The sequence below is a fragment of the Diutina rugosa genome (genome assembly GCF_008704595.1).
Source record: "Diutina rugosa strain CBS 613 chromosome Unknown scaffold22_size185052, whole genome shotgun sequence".
In the NCBI taxonomy this organism is placed as follows: domain Eukaryota; kingdom Fungi; phylum Ascomycota; class Pichiomycetes; order Serinales; family Debaryomycetaceae; genus Diutina; species Diutina rugosa.
The window spans coordinates 166,974-184,161 of NW_022995115.1; the positions used below are offsets into that span (position 1 = coordinate 166,974).

General features: G+C 54.7%; 9 protein-coding genes across 9 annotated transcripts in view; 4 read left to right on the forward strand and 5 right to left on the reverse strand. All coding sequences in view use genetic code 12, as the record gives it.

The window, feature by feature from the left end:
• The window catches only part of AKL1 (serine/threonine protein kinase), a gene marked incomplete at both ends in the record, with an annotated part of 2,788 nt that extends 760 nt beyond the window's left edge, over positions 1-2,028 (reverse strand). Inside the window, one exon of the mRNA XM_034154795.1 lies at positions 108-2,028. Coding sequence (XP_034013095.1) covers positions 108-2,028 — 1,921 coding nt within the window. The remainder of the gene's footprint in view (positions 1-107) is intronic.
• A 607-nt stretch (positions 2,029-2,635) lies between these two features.
• DIURU_002173 (origin recognition complex subunit 2) lies at positions 2,636-4,780 on the reverse strand (the record flags this gene model as incomplete). Its single annotated transcript, XM_034154796.1, has 1 exon — positions 2,636-4,780. The coding sequence occupies one exon, from the start codon at positions 4,778-4,780 to the stop codon at positions 2,636-2,638; it is 2,145 nt and encodes a 714-aa protein (XP_034013096.1).
• A 192-nt stretch (positions 4,781-4,972) lies between these two features.
• Positions 4,973-5,308, forward strand: RPC11 (DNA-directed RNA polymerase III core subunit; the record flags this gene model as incomplete). The annotated part of the gene is made up of 1 exon (XM_034154797.1): positions 4,973-5,308. One exon carries the CDS (start codon positions 4,973-4,975, stop codon positions 5,306-5,308), a length of 336 nt encoding a protein of 111 aa, XP_034013097.1.
• A 246-nt stretch (positions 5,309-5,554) lies between these two features.
• On the reverse strand, positions 5,555-7,105 carry PSO2 (Pso2p; the record flags this gene model as incomplete). Its single annotated transcript, XM_034154798.1, has 1 exon — positions 5,555-7,105. The coding sequence occupies one exon, from the start codon at positions 7,103-7,105 to the stop codon at positions 5,555-5,557; it is 1,551 nt and encodes a 516-aa protein (XP_034013098.1).
• Positions 7,106-8,375: 1,270 nt separating this feature from the next.
• On the forward strand, positions 8,376-8,693 carry DIURU_002176 (uncharacterized protein; the record flags this gene model as incomplete). The annotated part of the gene is made up of 1 exon (XM_034154799.1): positions 8,376-8,693. One exon carries the CDS (start codon positions 8,376-8,378, stop codon positions 8,691-8,693), a length of 318 nt encoding a protein of 105 aa, XP_034013099.1.
• Positions 8,694-8,810: 117 nt separating this feature from the next.
• DIURU_002177 (uncharacterized protein) lies at positions 8,811-9,845 on the reverse strand (the record flags this gene model as incomplete). The annotated part of the gene is made up of 1 exon (XM_034154800.1): positions 8,811-9,845. One exon carries the CDS (start codon positions 9,843-9,845, stop codon positions 8,811-8,813), a length of 1,035 nt encoding a protein of 344 aa, XP_034013100.1.
• Positions 9,846-10,904: 1,059 nt separating this feature from the next.
• Positions 10,905-12,593, forward strand: MIA40 (Mia40p; the record flags this gene model as incomplete). Its single annotated transcript, XM_034154801.1, has 1 exon — positions 10,905-12,593. One exon carries the CDS (start codon positions 10,905-10,907, stop codon positions 12,591-12,593), a length of 1,689 nt encoding a protein of 562 aa, XP_034013101.1.
• Positions 12,594-14,235: 1,642 nt separating this feature from the next.
• Positions 14,236-14,832, reverse strand: YPT7 (Ypt7p; the record flags this gene model as incomplete). Its single annotated transcript, XM_034154802.1, has 1 exon — positions 14,236-14,832. One exon carries the CDS (start codon positions 14,830-14,832, stop codon positions 14,236-14,238), a length of 597 nt encoding a protein of 198 aa, XP_034013102.1.
• Positions 14,833-15,215: 383 nt separating this feature from the next.
• On the forward strand, positions 15,216-16,427 carry DIURU_002180 (uncharacterized protein; the record flags this gene model as incomplete). Its single annotated transcript, XM_034154804.1, has 1 exon — positions 15,216-16,427. One exon carries the CDS (start codon positions 15,216-15,218, stop codon positions 16,425-16,427), a length of 1,212 nt encoding a protein of 403 aa, XP_034013103.1.
• Positions 16,428-17,188: the final 761 nt, after the last annotated feature.

Below are 17,188 nucleotides of genomic sequence, written 5' to 3' on the forward strand. Positions count from 1 at the left end.
GGCCTTGGAGGATGCGCTCGCCTGGGGTTGGGATGGTGGTTGAGTTGACGGCACCGGTGGAACCTGACTCGCAGGAGGAGGAGGAGGAGGGACAGGTTGCGACTTACTTGCCACTTGAGGTGTTGACGCCAACATTTGCGGTGACTTTTGCAACGCGTTGGCAATTGCTTGATCAAAGTGAGGGGCGTCAGGATAGGTCATGGTGAAATCGAGGTCATCGTCGATGATTTCCTCGGTGTCCTGGGGAAGCTCTCGAGGTGACGTGGCGGTGAGTTCCAGCATCGGATTCGAGGTTACCTGAGTCACCGGGGCACCGAAGATATCGTTAGCAAGCTTTTCGGCCTCGTCATTCAAGCTGTTCTGATGAGAGCGTTCCCAAGCCTCCTTGTGGCTGTACTCACCAGGAGCCCGTTTATCTCCGGTCAGCGACTTGCGACTGTTAGAATCCTGGACCACCAGCAGCGGTCGTGACTGAGGTCTTGACTGCAGCAGAGTCCGCAGGTTGCGCAGGGCCAGCCGAGAGATTTTCGGGGCCAGGTTCTTGCGTCGGCTGACGGCAGCAGCGCCTACGGTGTCCATGATGTTTTCAAGGGACGGGTAGCGTTCCTCAACGTTTTCCATGAGCTCTTTGTCGGAGAGACCTGCCAGCAGTTCGTTATCAGGTACGTCGATGACCTCTATTTCTTCGTACAGCTTCTCATCTTTACTTCGCAGGGTGCCGGTGTGAGAGCTAGAGAAGCCGGCACCAGTCAGCACTCGACTAACAGGTCTCGATGACAGCCCTTGAGCACCACCAGGCACGGCAAGCTGGTGAGGGGCCGGGGCATGATGAGGGTGGACGGGCCCCGGAGCCAGAGGGGTGTGCGTCGCCAGGATGTAAGACGCCGGGTGGGCGGGAGTGTGCTGTGCCAGAGCCACCTGATCCTGTACCTTCAGAACGCCGCCGACGGTGGGAGGAGACAAGAACAGGTTTGCTGCTGGGGCAGCTGCTTGAGCACCTCCGGCTTGAGCCAAAGCCTGCTGATGGAAGTACATTTGTTGTTGCTTCAACAACTCCTGCTGCTTGTGACGCTGGTAATCGGCGAGAGCCTGGAAGTTGTACGGCCCCGAGTGGTAGAAGTCCTCGATCCCCATCTCGTTGAAGTCGATACGGCTCATCTTGGCGACAAGCTGCAACACTTGAACAATGTTTGGTCGGAAGAGAGGGTTCTCCTGAAGCATGATGATGATGAGGTTTTTGAGGTCGCCCGAGAACTGGGGGGTTTGCAAAAACTGGAATGAAGCATGCAATATGGCGATATCGCCCAGGGCCTCGAACGGCGTCGTGTAGTAACACAACTTGTAGAGGAAGCACCCGAGGGCCCAGATATCGACCCTGTCGTCTATGGGGATGCCACGGTATAAGTCAATCATTTCCGGGGCACGGTACTGAGGGGTGGTGTGATATAGGATGTCGTGCAGCAACATTTGGAACTGCTGCTGGTCTTTCGGAGGCATGATTGGCGCCGATGTCAGGCCGAAATCGCACAATTTGAACCGGTGGTGGCGGTCGATCAACACGTTTTCGATCTTGATGTCACGGTGGATCAATTTGAGGCGGTGCATTTCGTAGACGGCGACGCCGATGTCGCGCATGATGGCCAATATCTCCGGTTCAGTGAGCTTGGTCTTGATCTTATGGTTCATGTAGTCGAGCAACAGCTTGTTGGGACACAATTCCATGAGCACCAACACCTGGTAGGTGCCGTTTTCGAGGCGCTCGGCGTGGCTGTCGTAGTACTTGACGATGTGGCGGGCGTGGCGCAACGTCTTCATCACCTCGACCTCCTTGCGCAAATTCATGAGGCCGGGCTTGTCGGGGACGATGACACGCTTCAAGCAGGCGACGCTGGTGTCGTCCTCCTGCGGGTCGATCAGGACTTGGTAGATATGGGCGAAGCCGCCTTCGCCGAGATAGTCAACAACCGTGGCCAAATGGGTGCCCACTTGTAGCTGGGTGCCCGGAGGCAACTTGGGAAACGTCCCCATGGTAATTGCTGGCAGTAGCGTGGGGTGGGGGCGGCGGCGGGTGGCGTTGGCGACTCTCTCACGGGAGGGTTATTGGGTGAAAATGCCGAGTGTCGTGTCGCGCCAAGCCACCAGCAACACAAACTTTTACTGGGGGAAAAGTGGCGAGTGTGGCACCGGTAAATTGCGGGCGGGTTACGGTTTAGAAATTGGCTACGGCTACGGACACATCCCCCTAATTGGAATGCCAGTGACGCTGGCGGTGGTGGCGGTAGGTGCTGTCATCGGTGCGCTCCCCCGGATCAGTGAGGTGGCGACTCCGCGTGCGATAGGGGCAGATAAGCGAGGCAGGCCTCGGCGGTCGGCAGTAAGGCCCTACGCGGAAGGGTAAGCGGGCTCGAGGAGTCTACGTGGCGAGTGCCAGGTGGCGGTTATAGACGAGTATATAAGTTATTGCCGAGAGGGAATTCAGGAGCGGATGACGGGGAATAAGGGGGATTGTTTACGCTTCGCATTCGGTGATGGCTGTCACTCCGCGGAGACAGAGGGGTGCGGGCTCGCTGCAGCACCGGTGTTTGCTGCACCGATGTTTCTCCAGGTGGTATATGTATGGATATATATATAGTGTCTATTTGAATTCGTCATGCAAAAGCCGCTCCATCTCCAACACCGAGAACGGCACGTACAACCGCTCGTCGCCAAGCTTGTCCACCACCAATTTGAGCATTTTGTGGTCGATGAATTCCTTAAGCAAGTTGCGGAATTGCATGGTGCTCAGCACCACCATCGCCGCCAAACACCGCTGGTAGACATCGTCAAACAACATCAGGAGGCGCAAACTCCCCTTAAGACCTGACTTGCCCTTGACGTTGTGGTTCAGCACCACTTCTAGCTGCATTTCGAGGGTCACCTTGTACAAATTGCGGGCGTTAGGCAGCAATGATTTGAGGACAAACTTGGACCCAGTGCCGCCCCCGTGGTTCTTGGAGTGGCCAAGGGCAAGCACGTCCTTGAACGACGACTCGACGGTGTAGGGGTCGTAGGTGGTGAGATCGTGCCACACCCAGTTGAAGTTTTTGGCGCGGGCCGAGTCCCAGAGGAGGGCAGCGTTGACGGTGTGGGTCGACAGAAGGAGGTACACTTCCGGTAAGGCTGCGAGCTCCGAGAGAAGCCGCTGGTCCTTGTCGTCTCGGAGCCCTTCGCCGTCGATATTATGTATAAGGATGACGATCGAGGGGCGTTGTACTGGCTGAGTGCGGTAGCGCTCGATGAGGCGAATGAGGAACGGCACCGTCTCCGTGACGTATTTGGGAAATTTAAGTGCTGTCTCCTGAGGGTAGTGGTCGCGGAACACGTCGGTGATGGAAGTGATCACGTCTTTGAGCTTCACTTTGGGGTTGAACCCGTTGATGACGAGGTACTTGGTGTTGACGTCGTCGTCGGGGTACATGTTGGCCAACCAGCCGGCGATATAGTCCAGAATGAACTGGTTGAGGATGTCTAGTTTCGAGCCCACCCCGTAGAAATTAAGGGAAAACCCTTGTGATAGCTCAAAGCACCATTGAGGGAATAGCAGGCGGTGGACTTCACGCAATTGAGCGCGAGCCGAAGCGGTGACGGCGTCGCCAATCTCGGTATAACGCATGTAGTCGTCGTAGTCGAGTTGCGGAGCAAGCCCCACCCCGTGGTTCAGATTGATACCTCTAATCGAGTTCTGCTCAAAGTAACCTTCAGCCCCTTCTAAATACACGGCGCGGTAATCCTGGATACCTTTCGGGGCGTCATGGGTGATTGAGGTGATCCCCACTTTCAATTCAGGTAGAGCGGGCTCCAGGGTAAAGTTTTCGTCGAACCACAGTTCGTCGATCTTCCCGGTTGTCCGGTCGAGTTCCGGTACCGGAAGTGGCCGGTACTGTTTGCGTCTCTCTTCGGCTTCAGCGTCGATCTGTTGCTGACTGGGGCGTTTGATCCCCAGGATGATATCGCGGCGGCCAAACTCGGACGTGGCCTTGCGGAATTGGGTTTCGTAGGTGGTCAAAAGAGACAGGCGAGTATCGGTATTCGTCAGCAGTTGTCTGAGCTTCTCCAAAAACAGTTCCTTGGATGGCAGCAGCAGGAACTGTTTTGGCGAGTTGAGATCGGTGAAGATCGACTCCACCACCACTCCGTGGGCCTTTGACGGTCGGCCTGCTCCACGTGACCCCCGAGCGCCGGCGGGTTTAGGGGTTGTAGACGTCAGTTTTGCTCGTGATGGACTCTTCAGAGGCAGTTTCGATCTGGTAGTCCTCGGTTTTGTAGTCTCCACCGCGAGATCATCGACATCGAGGTCATCGACGGCCGGGTCATCATCGTCGTCAATATCGTCGATATCGTTGTCTTTGTCGTCGTTATCGCCTTCGCTGTGGCTGGAATCGAACTCGCTATCGGCATCGTCGTCGTCACTAACGTATTTGCGGAGTTTGACGCGTCGGCCACGCTTAGTAGTGGTCACCTTAACGGCGGTTTTAGTGACGGTAGACACGTCCTCCTCCACGTACAGCTCGACCTGAAGCAGCTGGGGCAGCTTATCATGTAGTAGAACGCCATTGGTTTGAGGTTTCAGTGGCAGACGGCGCCCATTGCGTCCCAATTTGGGTTTCTGGGGCAGCTGAGGGAGACCGGCAGGCACCCCTCTTAGCGCTGGCAGCCGCGGCGATTTTGATGGCGATTGCGAGTCGCGGGAGACACTCCTCCGCGGCACCACTTTCGTGGGACTGGAGAGAATTTCGTCCATCGGCTCCTTAAAGAAGTTTAGAAGAAGGGTCGCACGGGCTTTGTGTGTGTATGGGTGTGAATATAGTGTTGATTGTTAGTGAGGCTAGTGCCCAGGGCTCGCAACCACAACCCTCCCCAGTGCGCGAGTGGCATCTCATCGCCGGGCGCATTTGACCCCCGGTGTTAGGGCAACGACTAACGGAACAACGCGATGCTTTCGTTCTGTCCCAACTGCCTGAACATGCTACTCATCGCTGCCGGCGACGATGGGTGCAACAAGTTCTTCTGTCTGACCTGTCCCTACGAGTTCAAGATCACGGGGTTCCTGATCTACGACCGCACCAAGCTCCGCCGGAAGGACGTCGACGACGTCCTTGGTGGCGAAGGGTTCTGGGATAACGTCGACCAGACGGCGGCGCAGTGTCCTGTGGACGAGTGTGGTGGTACCAAGGCCTACTTCTACCAGTTACAGATCCGGTCGGCGGATGAGCCGATGACGACGTTCCTCAAGTGTGTGACGTGTGGCCACAAATGGCGTGAAAATTAGTCAACTAGCGAACAGCGAACCTAGTAAAGCTAGTAGCTAATGAGGCTAGTAAGGCTAGTGAAGTTAGTGAACTGGTGAAGCTAGAGACCAGCGAGCTAGTGAATCTATTGAGGCTAGTTAAGCTAGCAATGCTAGCAAAACTAATAAAGCAGGTCAAGGACTACAATTCCAAGTTAATGAGATTATAGACGTGTATAATAGATATACCAATGCAAATTTGGGAATGATACAGGTGGAGTCCAATGGCTAAGTGCAGAGCCCTTGAGGTTTAATTAGGAGCCAGTGAGTGGGATCGTTACGGAGCCTAGCGGCAATGGTAGCCACACGATTATCGTCAACGCCAATGCCATCACTGGGAGGAAGAGAAATATGGCAGAGACAGACAACGTGCTGGGAGTAGGCCATGGCGCCGTCAATGTGGAAATGAGTCTTAGCGGCGTAAGTGGCATGAGCTCGGTGGAGGTAAGGCCGACGGGGTTGACGGCGCACATCGACCACAGTGGCAGTAATCGTCGCCCGCCATTTTGGTGAGGCTTTGGTGGTATTGTGTGGCACTTTGGCTAATGGCGATGTAGGTGCGGTAAAGGTCATCCCGGGACTGGTATGGTTATCGGAAGTGGAGTCGGAAGTGGTAGTTCCGTCACTATCACTAGACAAACCGTGGTGGAGGCGATGGTGCCAGAACTGCGAGTGGCCTCGGTTAAACCCGTGGGCACCAACACTCCGAAATTGTTGACGCCGTGATCGCGCCTGCTGCCCCACAATTGCAAATTGACGGACATCGGATGCTCCCACTTCTGAAGGCAATTGCAGCTTTGAAGATGTGACATTTCCCCACCGGTCAACGGTGGTTGGGGGAGTCAATTTGTGGTCTAGAGGGCGTCCAAATGCCTGAAACATGAGCGTGTCATAATGAAACGTTTCCCCCTGACACGCGGGGCCAAAAAGACGCGCCATGGACCCGCCCGCGAGCCACAGCCGTTTAAGCAAATTTGGACTGAAAGTGGCACACCCAAACACCTCGATCGGGTTTAGCGTGGAGATAAGGTGGTATATCTCCGAGTAGGTGGCGTGGCGCGAGAAACACGCGGTGATGGTTTGTGGTAGAAGCTCGAGCCCGCCTTGGCGCCAGAGCCACAACCGCTGTTTATAGCGACACACGCGGTGGCCGTTGGCAGTGTGGTCCACTACTGAGAGCTCAGAACGGAGCTCTGACGCTGTTAGTTCCGCTATCGGTACGGGACGGTGAAATCCCTCGGTTTCATCGGCTGATAAGTGGATTGGTAAGTGGATGGCGACGGGGAACTTCACTGGGGGTGTGGCTCCTAAAAAGAACCATGGTCCTCTTCCGGTATACTCCGGGGTGATTGTTTGTGCGAGGATGGGCGCGTAGGCGACGGCGCTGTGGTAGTCGTTGCCTATAGCGCTGGTGCGCTCGATATGGTGGGCGTGGGGAGTATACACTTTACCGCCAAACAGCGCCGCTGCTGCCGCCACCACTTCGTCGGCGCCGAGCGTCAGCACTCCTAAACCGAAGGCGACGTCGGCGTCGTCCATGGGATACTGTTTGAGCGCCGATACCACGAGATCGGTGGCGTCGGCGTTCGGCGCAAGGTCGAGGTAAGGCTCGCCGCGGTACATGAACGTCAGGTCGAAATACACGTTGAGCAACCGGCGCGTGCCTAAGCGGTAGGGTGTGAGTAACGGGTTCCGTCGTAGCAGTTCTACCCACCACGGTTCGGCTTTGATATCGCCGGTGACGACGACGGCGCCCTGGGCGCCCTCGATGAGCATCATGGCGCTGCCGGGACAGTGATCCAGCGCGATCAACGTCACCGTAATGGTAGCGCCGTCAATAGATACACCAAACGGTTGATTATAGTGGTGACCGACGATCCTGTCGCCAAGGTGGCGATACTTGGTTAAGGCGCCGAGTAGCTGTTTGGTGGTATGGTGGCAGTGGACGCGCCCGTTGAAGTGGCGCGCGTCGATGCCGCCGAGATGGTCGCTGTGGGCGTGGCTAAGCAAGTATAGCGCCGCCGGGCGGGTGAAGCAGTCGACGGCGACCCCGGGGAACTCGGCGACGGCGCCCGTCCACGGGTTGCTCATCACAATATCCGTACGCGATAGGGCCTCGAGCGGGTATAGGCGGGTTAGCTAGCGAAAGGGCGCGCGCGCGCGACGTGCGGCGCCGTCTAGAATGACATTGTGGTGCGGTGAGCCCATCAGCGCACAAGTGCGAAGGGCCACAAAAGATTCATGGATTATATGCACTCCCAAATACCTATCATCACCAGCAGGTTGATAATCTGATTATTGCAGCATGCTACTACCGAAAATCATTCACGGTTTTTTGGAGTAAAAAAAAATTATCGCATTCGCAAGCAAGTTTCACTCGATTTATTGTCCATCGCAATAGCCATCGTCGTTCTTGCCTGGGCACACTTTTTAGGACCAAATGTGACAAAATCAGCGGTTGCCATTTTTAATAGTGCATGTTTACAAAATTGGGTGTGAGTTGCAAAAATACCTCTCTGCTACAAAGGGACGACTTGCAGTGACGTATATGCCAGCCAATTGCTTAAGGCGCCTGCCAACTGACTACGGACAATAGCGAGGGGAGGGGAGTGGTCATAGCTACTCGAGCTAAGATTAACATATCCGACACTAAGATTATTTCAGGATATTACGGACTGTTTTGGGGTATTTTCTTGCCAAAAGCAATCGCGAGGTCACTGAACATGACGGGCCCCCTGGTCTTTTTTTCCAGCGGTCCATGCAAGCAATTGTGGGTCGGCAACCACGGCTCCGTAACTAGGGATTAGTGTTAGAATTACAGCACACGAGCCCGGGGAGCCACACCTGAAAGCTTGCCACCCCCCGTTCCGAGGCAGACAAAGAGTGGTGGGGAATGACCCACTGGTAGAAAAAAACAACTTGTGGCTAGTGAGAGGTTGCTGCTGCGTCTGAGTAATCGCGCAAAATTGCGAGCCCTGACCGCTCCACCTTTTTCTCAGCAGGTGAGACGGGGCCGACGGGGTTTGCACCAGTCCACCCATCCGCCGCGATGCTCACCAGATCAGCGACGACAATCGCCGCCGCTCGGCGGTTCCACGCCAGCGCCTTACGGGCGCAGCAGCAGCATCACACCACCAACCCCGTCACTTCAAAACTCAAACAAGTCGACGCCCACTTCCGCAAGATCGGCGACGAGACGACGCCGGAGTCACAGCGGACCATGCGCACCCTCCGCCGAGTCGGTGTCCTCAGTGTCGCCGTGGCGCTCGGCTCCCTCGTGTGGGCGCTGACCTATGTCTCCGAGCCCGCTTACGAACAAGTCGACGACATTGTCGATTTGGGCAAAGACGTGAGAAAGACGAAATAGAGGGGGGAACATCAATTCATATTAAATTAAACATTAGTAATTAGGCGTGCCGACAGCGCGTGGTTAGTCACGGTGTGTAGCGACGGATATCAAAGGGAGGCGCGCTCAGGGTCGCGCTTAGACGGCGCGCTGGCGGGCGGTGGTCTCGTTGACGTCGGCGCCCTCGGCAGCGAGGATCTCGCCGTCGGCGTTGGCGCTTTCGCCGGCGACGGCGGTGTCGCCCAGCGCGCGCGGGGTGTCGACGACCACCTTCTCTTCGTAGTAGTTGTCGTAGGGGCCCTTGAACTTGGCGAGCAAGCTTTCGGACGAGCCGAACAGAAGCACGAACGCAAGCACGGTGGGGATGAGGCCGAAGTTGATGAGGTCGACGACACCGGACCACACCGCCTCCGAGTCGGGCTGAATGCGGTTACTGCCTTCAGACAAGCCCCAGTTGATCGTTTGCGTGAGCCACGCCAACGCCCACAACAACAAGAGCAACGACCAGCGCGCCTTGGCGCCGGCCTCGAACGAGTACCCCATCAGCAGGAACAACGAGCCCGCGACGAGGGCGAGACAGGTCAATTGGCCGACGACGGCGAAGGTGAAGTAACCCCACTTATAGGTCGAGCGGATAAGGGCGCCGATCAATAAACCGATCGTCCACACCCACGCACATAACAACTTGCCCCAGAACTTCAGCAAGAAGTGGACGACATTGTCGAAGAAGTCGCGCAGGGGTCTGAAGGTGGTGGTGTCGATCTCGAAGAGCAAGAGCAACCCGGGCCAGCAGAGGAACCAGCCGACGAACTTGGCGTAGAAGATCTGGCGCACCCACTTGCCGTCGTCGGCCTTGGTGTGGCCGGTCCACTCAGTAGCGATACCGGTGTAACCAAGGTTGGAGGCGTAGGTGAAGTAGGTGATGGCCATGATCAAGTTGTTGATAAATGGGATCAAGAACGTGATCCGCTTCAGCGCCGAGCGGACCAGAAACAAGTACACGGCGAAGTTGAGGACGGTCAACGCCCCGAAAAGCGACATCGCCGACCACAACCAGTCGGACCCCCGCGTGGTGATGTGGACCCCGATGTAGTCGTCGGGGGGGTTGACGGAGATGGCACGGTTGCCGCCTCGCTTGAAGAGGGTGAAGGCGTCCAGGATGAAAGCGTCCATGATTTCGAGTTCTCGGGGTTGGTGAGGTGCCAGCCTTACCGTCAGCCGTGCCTTATATAGTCGTCGGAAGCGGCGGTAGCCGGGGGTGGCTCCAGGAGCACAGACGGCCGATTCGGTGGCATCAGGTCAGGCGGGCCCGCTTCCGCTTTGCCGGACTTTACGTAATGACCGTCCCGTTATTAGCACACAATGGTGCCGAAAGTCACGTCGTTTACTTTGCTAACCGGTCACAAAACCGCAACCCATTGTTAGCAGAGGAACAAAAATGTGGGCCAATTGCTTCGAGGAGGCGCCCACGTAATCCGACAGTGCCGAGCCTTTTGGGCCCATTTGTAACGGCGTCAATAGCTTTGGTGGCGTGCCAATAGCTAGCCTCGGTTTCCTCGGGCTAATAGCAACCGGGGCCAGGCCATGGTCCTGTTTGAGTTTGGGCGCAACAACATGGGGGTTGAGGGGGGTGCGCGAGGCTTGTGATCATTTGCGGCTGATTTCTTGCGAGGGAGCGGTGGCTTGCGGCGGGGATCCCCGGCACTAACTACGTGCACGTGACCCATCCTGTAACCCACTTTAGTTTTAATTAAAGAACACCGTGACGTAATGCCACCACCATGCACAGCATCACAGCATTTTTTTAGGGCAACAGCAAAATTCACAGGCAAGGTCCCGGTGGGTTCCCGTGACTATATTTGGTTGAATTTTCTTAGCGCTCACGCAGAAAAAATCAAAAAAAAATCCACTCAGCCGTTACAATCGCATCATGGCAGAGAAAAAGCGTCTTATTGTGTCGGACCCGCCCTGTGTCGCCCATCTCGGCTACGCCCACCCATGGCTCACAACGCCAAAAAGTAATCTCATCACATCACTAGCCTGCCTAACCACAATAGCCTTCACTAGCCACTTATTCACGTCGACCACCGGGTAGCCACCACCGGGGCCGGTGGCGCCTGCCATTGGTTAACGCCAGCCCCGAGGTGTCAACCTGCACACTAGCCAGCTGCATTTGTAAGCTCTGCTTTTCTCTCTCACCAAGACTAGGATTGCTCCGCAATTGTGTTTGCTATGTTCAGACAAGTTGGTAACAGTGGGTCTCGCCTGGTCGCCCGGGCGGCGCTGCGGGCGCCCCGGGCGCTGAGAAGATGGCAGCTGGCGGTGCCGCCGTCACAGCTGGCGCCCGACACCAAAGGCCGAGTGATGCTGGCCCTTGGCGGCGCGGCGGTGGCGCTCGTGTTGGCTGGGGGAGCGGCGTACTACGCCACTCCCAAGACCCCCCAGGACAAGCTCAAGTTCGCCGCCAACCAGGCGAAGCTGATCGCCGAGGACACCGCCGCCAACGTCGCCCAGGACTCGGCGTACCCCGCCGAGGTCCGCACCGCCGCCACTAAGGCCGCCGCGGCGTTGGGCAAGCTCGAGCCCGACCAATTGGTGCAAAAGGGCGCCGACATCGCCCAGCTGTTGTTGGCCGACGGCAAGGGCGCTTTACCCGACGCCGACGCCATCGCCGCCGAGATCCAGAAGCGGGCGCTCGAGTTGTGGGACTACGCGCCCCTGGACATCAAGTACGCCGGCGAGGCGTTCTGGACGTCGATCCCCGCCGAGATGAAGCTGCTGGCGCAGCTGTTGTTGAACGCGAAGTCGCTCGCCGACGTCAAGAAGGCCTACGACGAGTTGAACGCCCAGGCGCTCAAGCAGGGCCAGGACTGGTTGCGCCAGTTGCCCCTGAAGGACGAGATCAAGAAGTTCGCCGACGACACCTCGAAACAGTTGCTTGAGCAGGTCCCCGACGCCTACAAGGAAAAGGCGAAGGACTTGCTCGACTTGGTCCCCGAAGACTACGTGGAAAAGGGTAAGAAGGTGTTGGACGCCAGCGCCGACCGCGCTCTCGACGTCGCCGAACAGGTGCGCGACGCTGCGCTGGGTGCCGACTCCATCACCGGCGCCGTGCTCAAGCTGAAGAAGGCGGTGACCTCGGCGGCGCTCGCCACTGCCGGCGACGTCGCTGGTGTCGCTAAGGACGCCATCTTCGCTTCGGCCAAGGATGCCGCTGTCAACAAGGCCAGCGACGTCGCTGACAACGCCGGCGACAAGGTGGCGCTGGTGGCGCTGAAGGTGGCGCCGGGGTCCGAGGACTACGTCAAGGACGCCACTGACGCCGTCAAGAATACCGTCACCGAAACCGCCAACGATGTGGCTGCTGGTAAGAAGACGCTCAAGGAAAAGGCCCACGAAATCAAGGACGAGGCCAAGGACGCCGCCGCTCACGCCGCCGATGCCGCCAAGGGCGCCGCTACCGAAGCACGCGGCGAGGCTAAGGAAGCCGCCGAAAAGGCTAAGCAAGGGTTCGGTGAAGCTAAGGAGACCGCGAAGGAAAAGCTCCACGAAGCTAAGGACGCCGCTAAGGAAAAGGCTCACGAAGCTAAGGACGCTGCCAAGGAAAAGGCCTCTGAAGCTAAGGATGCGGCTAAGGAGAAGGCCTCTGAAGCCAAGGGCGCTGCCGCTGGTGGCGACGACGCCGAACAGAAGGGCGCCTACGACCCCGAGACTGGCGAGATCAACTGGGACTGCCCCTGTCTTGGCGGCATGGCCCACGGGCCTTGTGGTGAAGAGTTCAAGGAAGCGTTCTCGTGCTTTGTCTACTCCGAAACCGACCCTAAGGGCATTGACTGCATCAAGAAGTTCGAAAACATGAGATCGTGCTTCAAGAGACACCCCGAACACTACAAGGACGAATTGTACGAAGACGCCGAGTAAGCGGGGTGGCAATAAAAACCCGATCGACGACATAAAAACGATCTAGATAGCAATATACACAAAAATATATATACCCGTTTGTGCTCCCAATGAGGTAGTCGTGCCTAACCGAATCATTAGTAAGCGCACAACAACCGTTGCGGCTTACGGAATAACTGTACGGTGGAGTCACTTAATAATTGAACAACTGCCGGTATTCCCGTTGGAATTTTGACGGCTTGACTCATTGCCTCAACCATGTCCTGCATTTGAATACTACCCTACATATAATACAAGGTACATACGCCGTAAGTTCAACTAAGTAACTGTTGCTATAGTCACCAGAAGTAGCACCCATTGAGCTCTGGTCTGATTGAGAACTGTATACATCTTAGTCCACATGAAGGAAGGAGAACCAGATATTGTTTTTTTTTTTAAACAAATTTTTTTTGTAAGGGTCGGTAACATTTTCTGATTGACTACACACATATTTAGACTGTGCTAATCATGGGGACGATATCCTTACTTACCTAGGCTGCTTTGTACATGGAGACAGCCTGAGTTGAAGATACCGCCTTTACACGCAGGATGATCTTGAGAATCGACAAGAAAGCTTGATAGGTGCTTCGGTATCTCTTTTAACCGTATGAAACTTGCAAGTCTATTAGCAACGTGTTTTGCAATTATGGCGGTGGTAAAACAAATGACTTACCATCAGTTTCCATTTATCGGCAACACGATATACTTGGGCACTGCATACACCGATATCTCTTGCATATAACGTGAACAAAATGATACTGCTCCTCCAGTTTTCACGTCAACCCATAGAGAAACACATCAGCAATACTTTGAGTACCAATAATGATTATCAGTCAACAAATTTGGTCTTGTCAATGTTTTCAACATCTGTTTTTCCAACATTACTTGAACTCCGTCAAATTTGACGTCAACTCATCCAAAAGCACATTTTCTATACTTCAGAAGCCAACAAATTTTATAGTGCAGACCGTTTGATTCTTTCAATTTTTCCTGATTTTACAGCACACTTTTTAGCTTTTCGAAAAAAAATTTAGAAAAATTCCACTAGCTGCTACAGCCACTACTTGAGTCGTGTATTTTACGGAGGTGTATTCCAAATCTTTTTAAAGAGTGATTTACGCGAAGAAGGAACCTTGTTAGAAGCTTGCATGATTTATGCAGAGGCAACTCTTATGTGCAGTACCAAATGTGAAGAATAGGTTGTGGGGTCACTGATCGTGTGACCCTCCAGTAAACTCGTCATAAGTAACACGAGCTATTTACTCTAAAATGTTGCGTTAGAGCTCGGTTCGCTGAGTTTTGAACCTCGCATGATGCACCGCAAACAGATGTTCTTGTTAGATAGAGTGTAACATTTCTCTCAAGACTGCTGCAAAAATCTCAAGTTTGCTATCAACCTTAACGCTTTACGACCATGTCGATCACCAAGTTTTGCTAAATGCTTGACGTGAAACTAAGGTAAGATGAAAGTCTCGGAGAGCAAAGCTACGTAAATCAGGGGACAGGCAAAACCTTCAACAGCGACGGATGTTTTGACTTTACATCTATCTCATTATCGATAGAACTCTGATTCTTTTGCTCGAAATTTGATGAGGGAATTATGATTAAAATGCTATATACTTTCTCAGCAGGCACAGCGGGACGGCTGGGGGCCACCCCTAGCAATATCCACTGGCTTGGAGTCGGCGGCCGGTGCCCGCGGCCGATCATTCGCCACCTGCGCCACCCGAGCGAACACCCGCGCCACGTCAGCGTGGCTCTTGCTCAGCACTTCGAACACGTCGGCGCTCCAGTCACCCACCGCCAGTGCTAAGCGGTCACTGCCCCAAATATCGCGGAGCTCGCTACTGTCGACACACCGCTCGGCGCCGAGATCGGCCTTGTTCCCGACCACCACCACCGGCGGCGGCGGCGCCCCCAGCCCCACCAGCACCACCCGGGCGAACCAGTCTCGTAGCGAAAGCACCAGCTCGTAGCGGGTGACGTCGTAGACAAGCACACAGCAGTCGGCGCCCCGGTAGAACGCCTGGGTGAGGGCGTTGAACCGTTCTTGGCCCGCGGTGTCCCACACGTGGAGCCTGACGCCGTCGGCGGTGGCCGAAAGGTAGTCGCCGCCCACCGTGGCCTGGTACGCCGGCAGAAACACCTGGTGGACAAACTGGCCCCGCAAACACGTCTTGCCCACCCCCAGGTCGCCGAGGAGGATCACCTTTAGCGTCATCGGCGTCCGGTGGAGGCTGGCAGCTCCTGGTTATGAGTGATGGGGTGCTCGCCGCGCGCGCCGCCAAACCCCGGCAACCCGCACCTTAATCGGAGAGGTCAGGTGACATTAGTCAGCGGGCCGGTGGCGGTGGCGTGGAACACCGCTATTGCTCGGGAAATACCGTAGCGGAGTCGTAAATTTTTCAAAAAACGGAAAGTGTCATGAGCTTCTGTGGTGCCGAGTCAGTGCTAAGCCTCACCATCCAAAAGAAAAAACTGTGGCGGTTTTTCCGTCCTTAAAATTCTGACTCGGGACCGTGACAGCGCGAGCTATCGTAGACCTGCTCGCAGACATCACACCGCTATCGGTGCTATTCTTCCTAACTCCACTCACACGACACCATGGACATCGAAACAGGGGTGCTTGCCGAGTGCCTGGAGTTCTTGGCCTCGGGCCTGTTTCAGTACACACCAAAGCATACTCGCGACCGCCTGATATATCACCCAGACATCAAGTACTTCCAACGAATACAGAACGCCAACCACTGGCAATATCACAAGCACAGCGGCCGCTCCATCGACCGCATCAAAACTACCACCACGGCGCTGTTTGACCCGTATAGTGTGGCGGATTTGCTTGCCCGTATCAAGACTTATCTGGCGTTGAGCTGGCACCTTCCCTCCGAAGTGACGGCGATAAACGAGCTTATATGCGCTCAGAACGGATGGAAATGTGTTGAGTTTAGCCGCAATAACCCGGTGAAGAACCACCTCATGTGTACCTGTTGCCAGAGCCAGCTTATCCTCAAATGGGACGACCAGCCGGCGTTTGCCAGTCGTTTTTGGGGCCAAGACGAAGAAGGCGTTGGCGAGCCGTTAAACCTGTTGTTGGAGACTAAATACTACGAAAAAATCGTCACTTCAGGCCACCAGTTCAGCTGTTCGTGGCGCCACTTTGAAACGCCGTTGGTGGGGTTTTACTACCCTCGCCCTTACATTAATGACCACCAACTCATCACTGAGTACCTCGCCAACTTGGAGAATTTGGCCAATAACTTGGCGGTGTTGGTCGAACACGAACTGAGTTTCAGCCCCGCGTTTGTGCTGGATACTCCGTTGAACGATAAATTTATCGCCAACTCCAACCACTGGCTTGCCACTAAGTATAAGACTAATACCAATCTGATACCACAGTGGGTGTATAGATTGGCGGTGTACGGGTGGTCGCTCCACGTCCAGTCATTCTCCACTCAACTAGTCCTCCTTTTGATCTGCGATAAGTGCAACCAGCGCATATTCGTCAATAGCGCCACTCACCCGCCCGTGCCGAGTCTGGGGTCAGTCAAGGGCCTCAAGTTGCTGGAGTCACAAGTATTGCCGCCTAACGACATTCCCATGACAGCTCTCGATAGCGACGACGAAGGCGACCAAGTCAGTCCTGCCACTGAGCACAAACTGTGGTGTTGTCGCATCAACGATATGGCCTCCTCAACTAATTCAATTCCGCTTTACGAGTGGCTCATATCTGTCGTGAGTGACTCTCCATTCGATTTGTTCGATCGGAAACGCTCGGCTTCTGAGACTTCTCAGCGTAAGATGCCTCGGAATTCCTAATGGGTTGTAAGATGACATTTATGACGAAATGATTTTTGACGTCCACAAACGGACGATTAGCGAGAAAGGATCACGTATGTCGTGGGTGGAGAACACAGTCTACTGTGAATTCTTTCTAGCATAATTTTTGGAAGACACAGGGAGAATGGCTCGTGCCATGAAGGTATGCTGTTTCTGATGGCATCAGTGGTCGCATGTCACAGTATCTATTATAGCCGTTTATCAGGTATATTATTACCATATGTAATGAATCAAGAGAGGGCGCCCCATCTGGGCGTCTAGAGTAACACCCCAAAGGTTTGTAGGTAAACCGTGACGGGTGAGGTCACGTTATTTGCGTGCAACTTGCAAAGACATGTTATGTATTGTACCAAATATGACTATTTTTGCGATGTGGACATGATTTCCGGAACAATGAAAATCTTCTTTTGAATTGTGTCTACTACAATACACGTAAAGAATGTCAAAATATGAAACTTTTCGAGCTATTTCAACCACTTGTCTCCATCAAGTGATACATGCTCACTCCAAGCTAGAACCAAACACTTGCATTTCCGGTCCTGTGAAATGCTCAACATTGCCCAATACGTTTGCCTACAAGGAGAGGTGCATACACGCAGAAAAAAAATGGCGTAAACCTATATTGTTTAGTGGGCATTGGAAGCGACGTGCAGCGTTTGTGGCAGTCATAACACAGGTGTCACCTCGTCTAACCATGATGTTTGTATGCAGGTGCATTATGAGAGATGGAGTGCACAAAA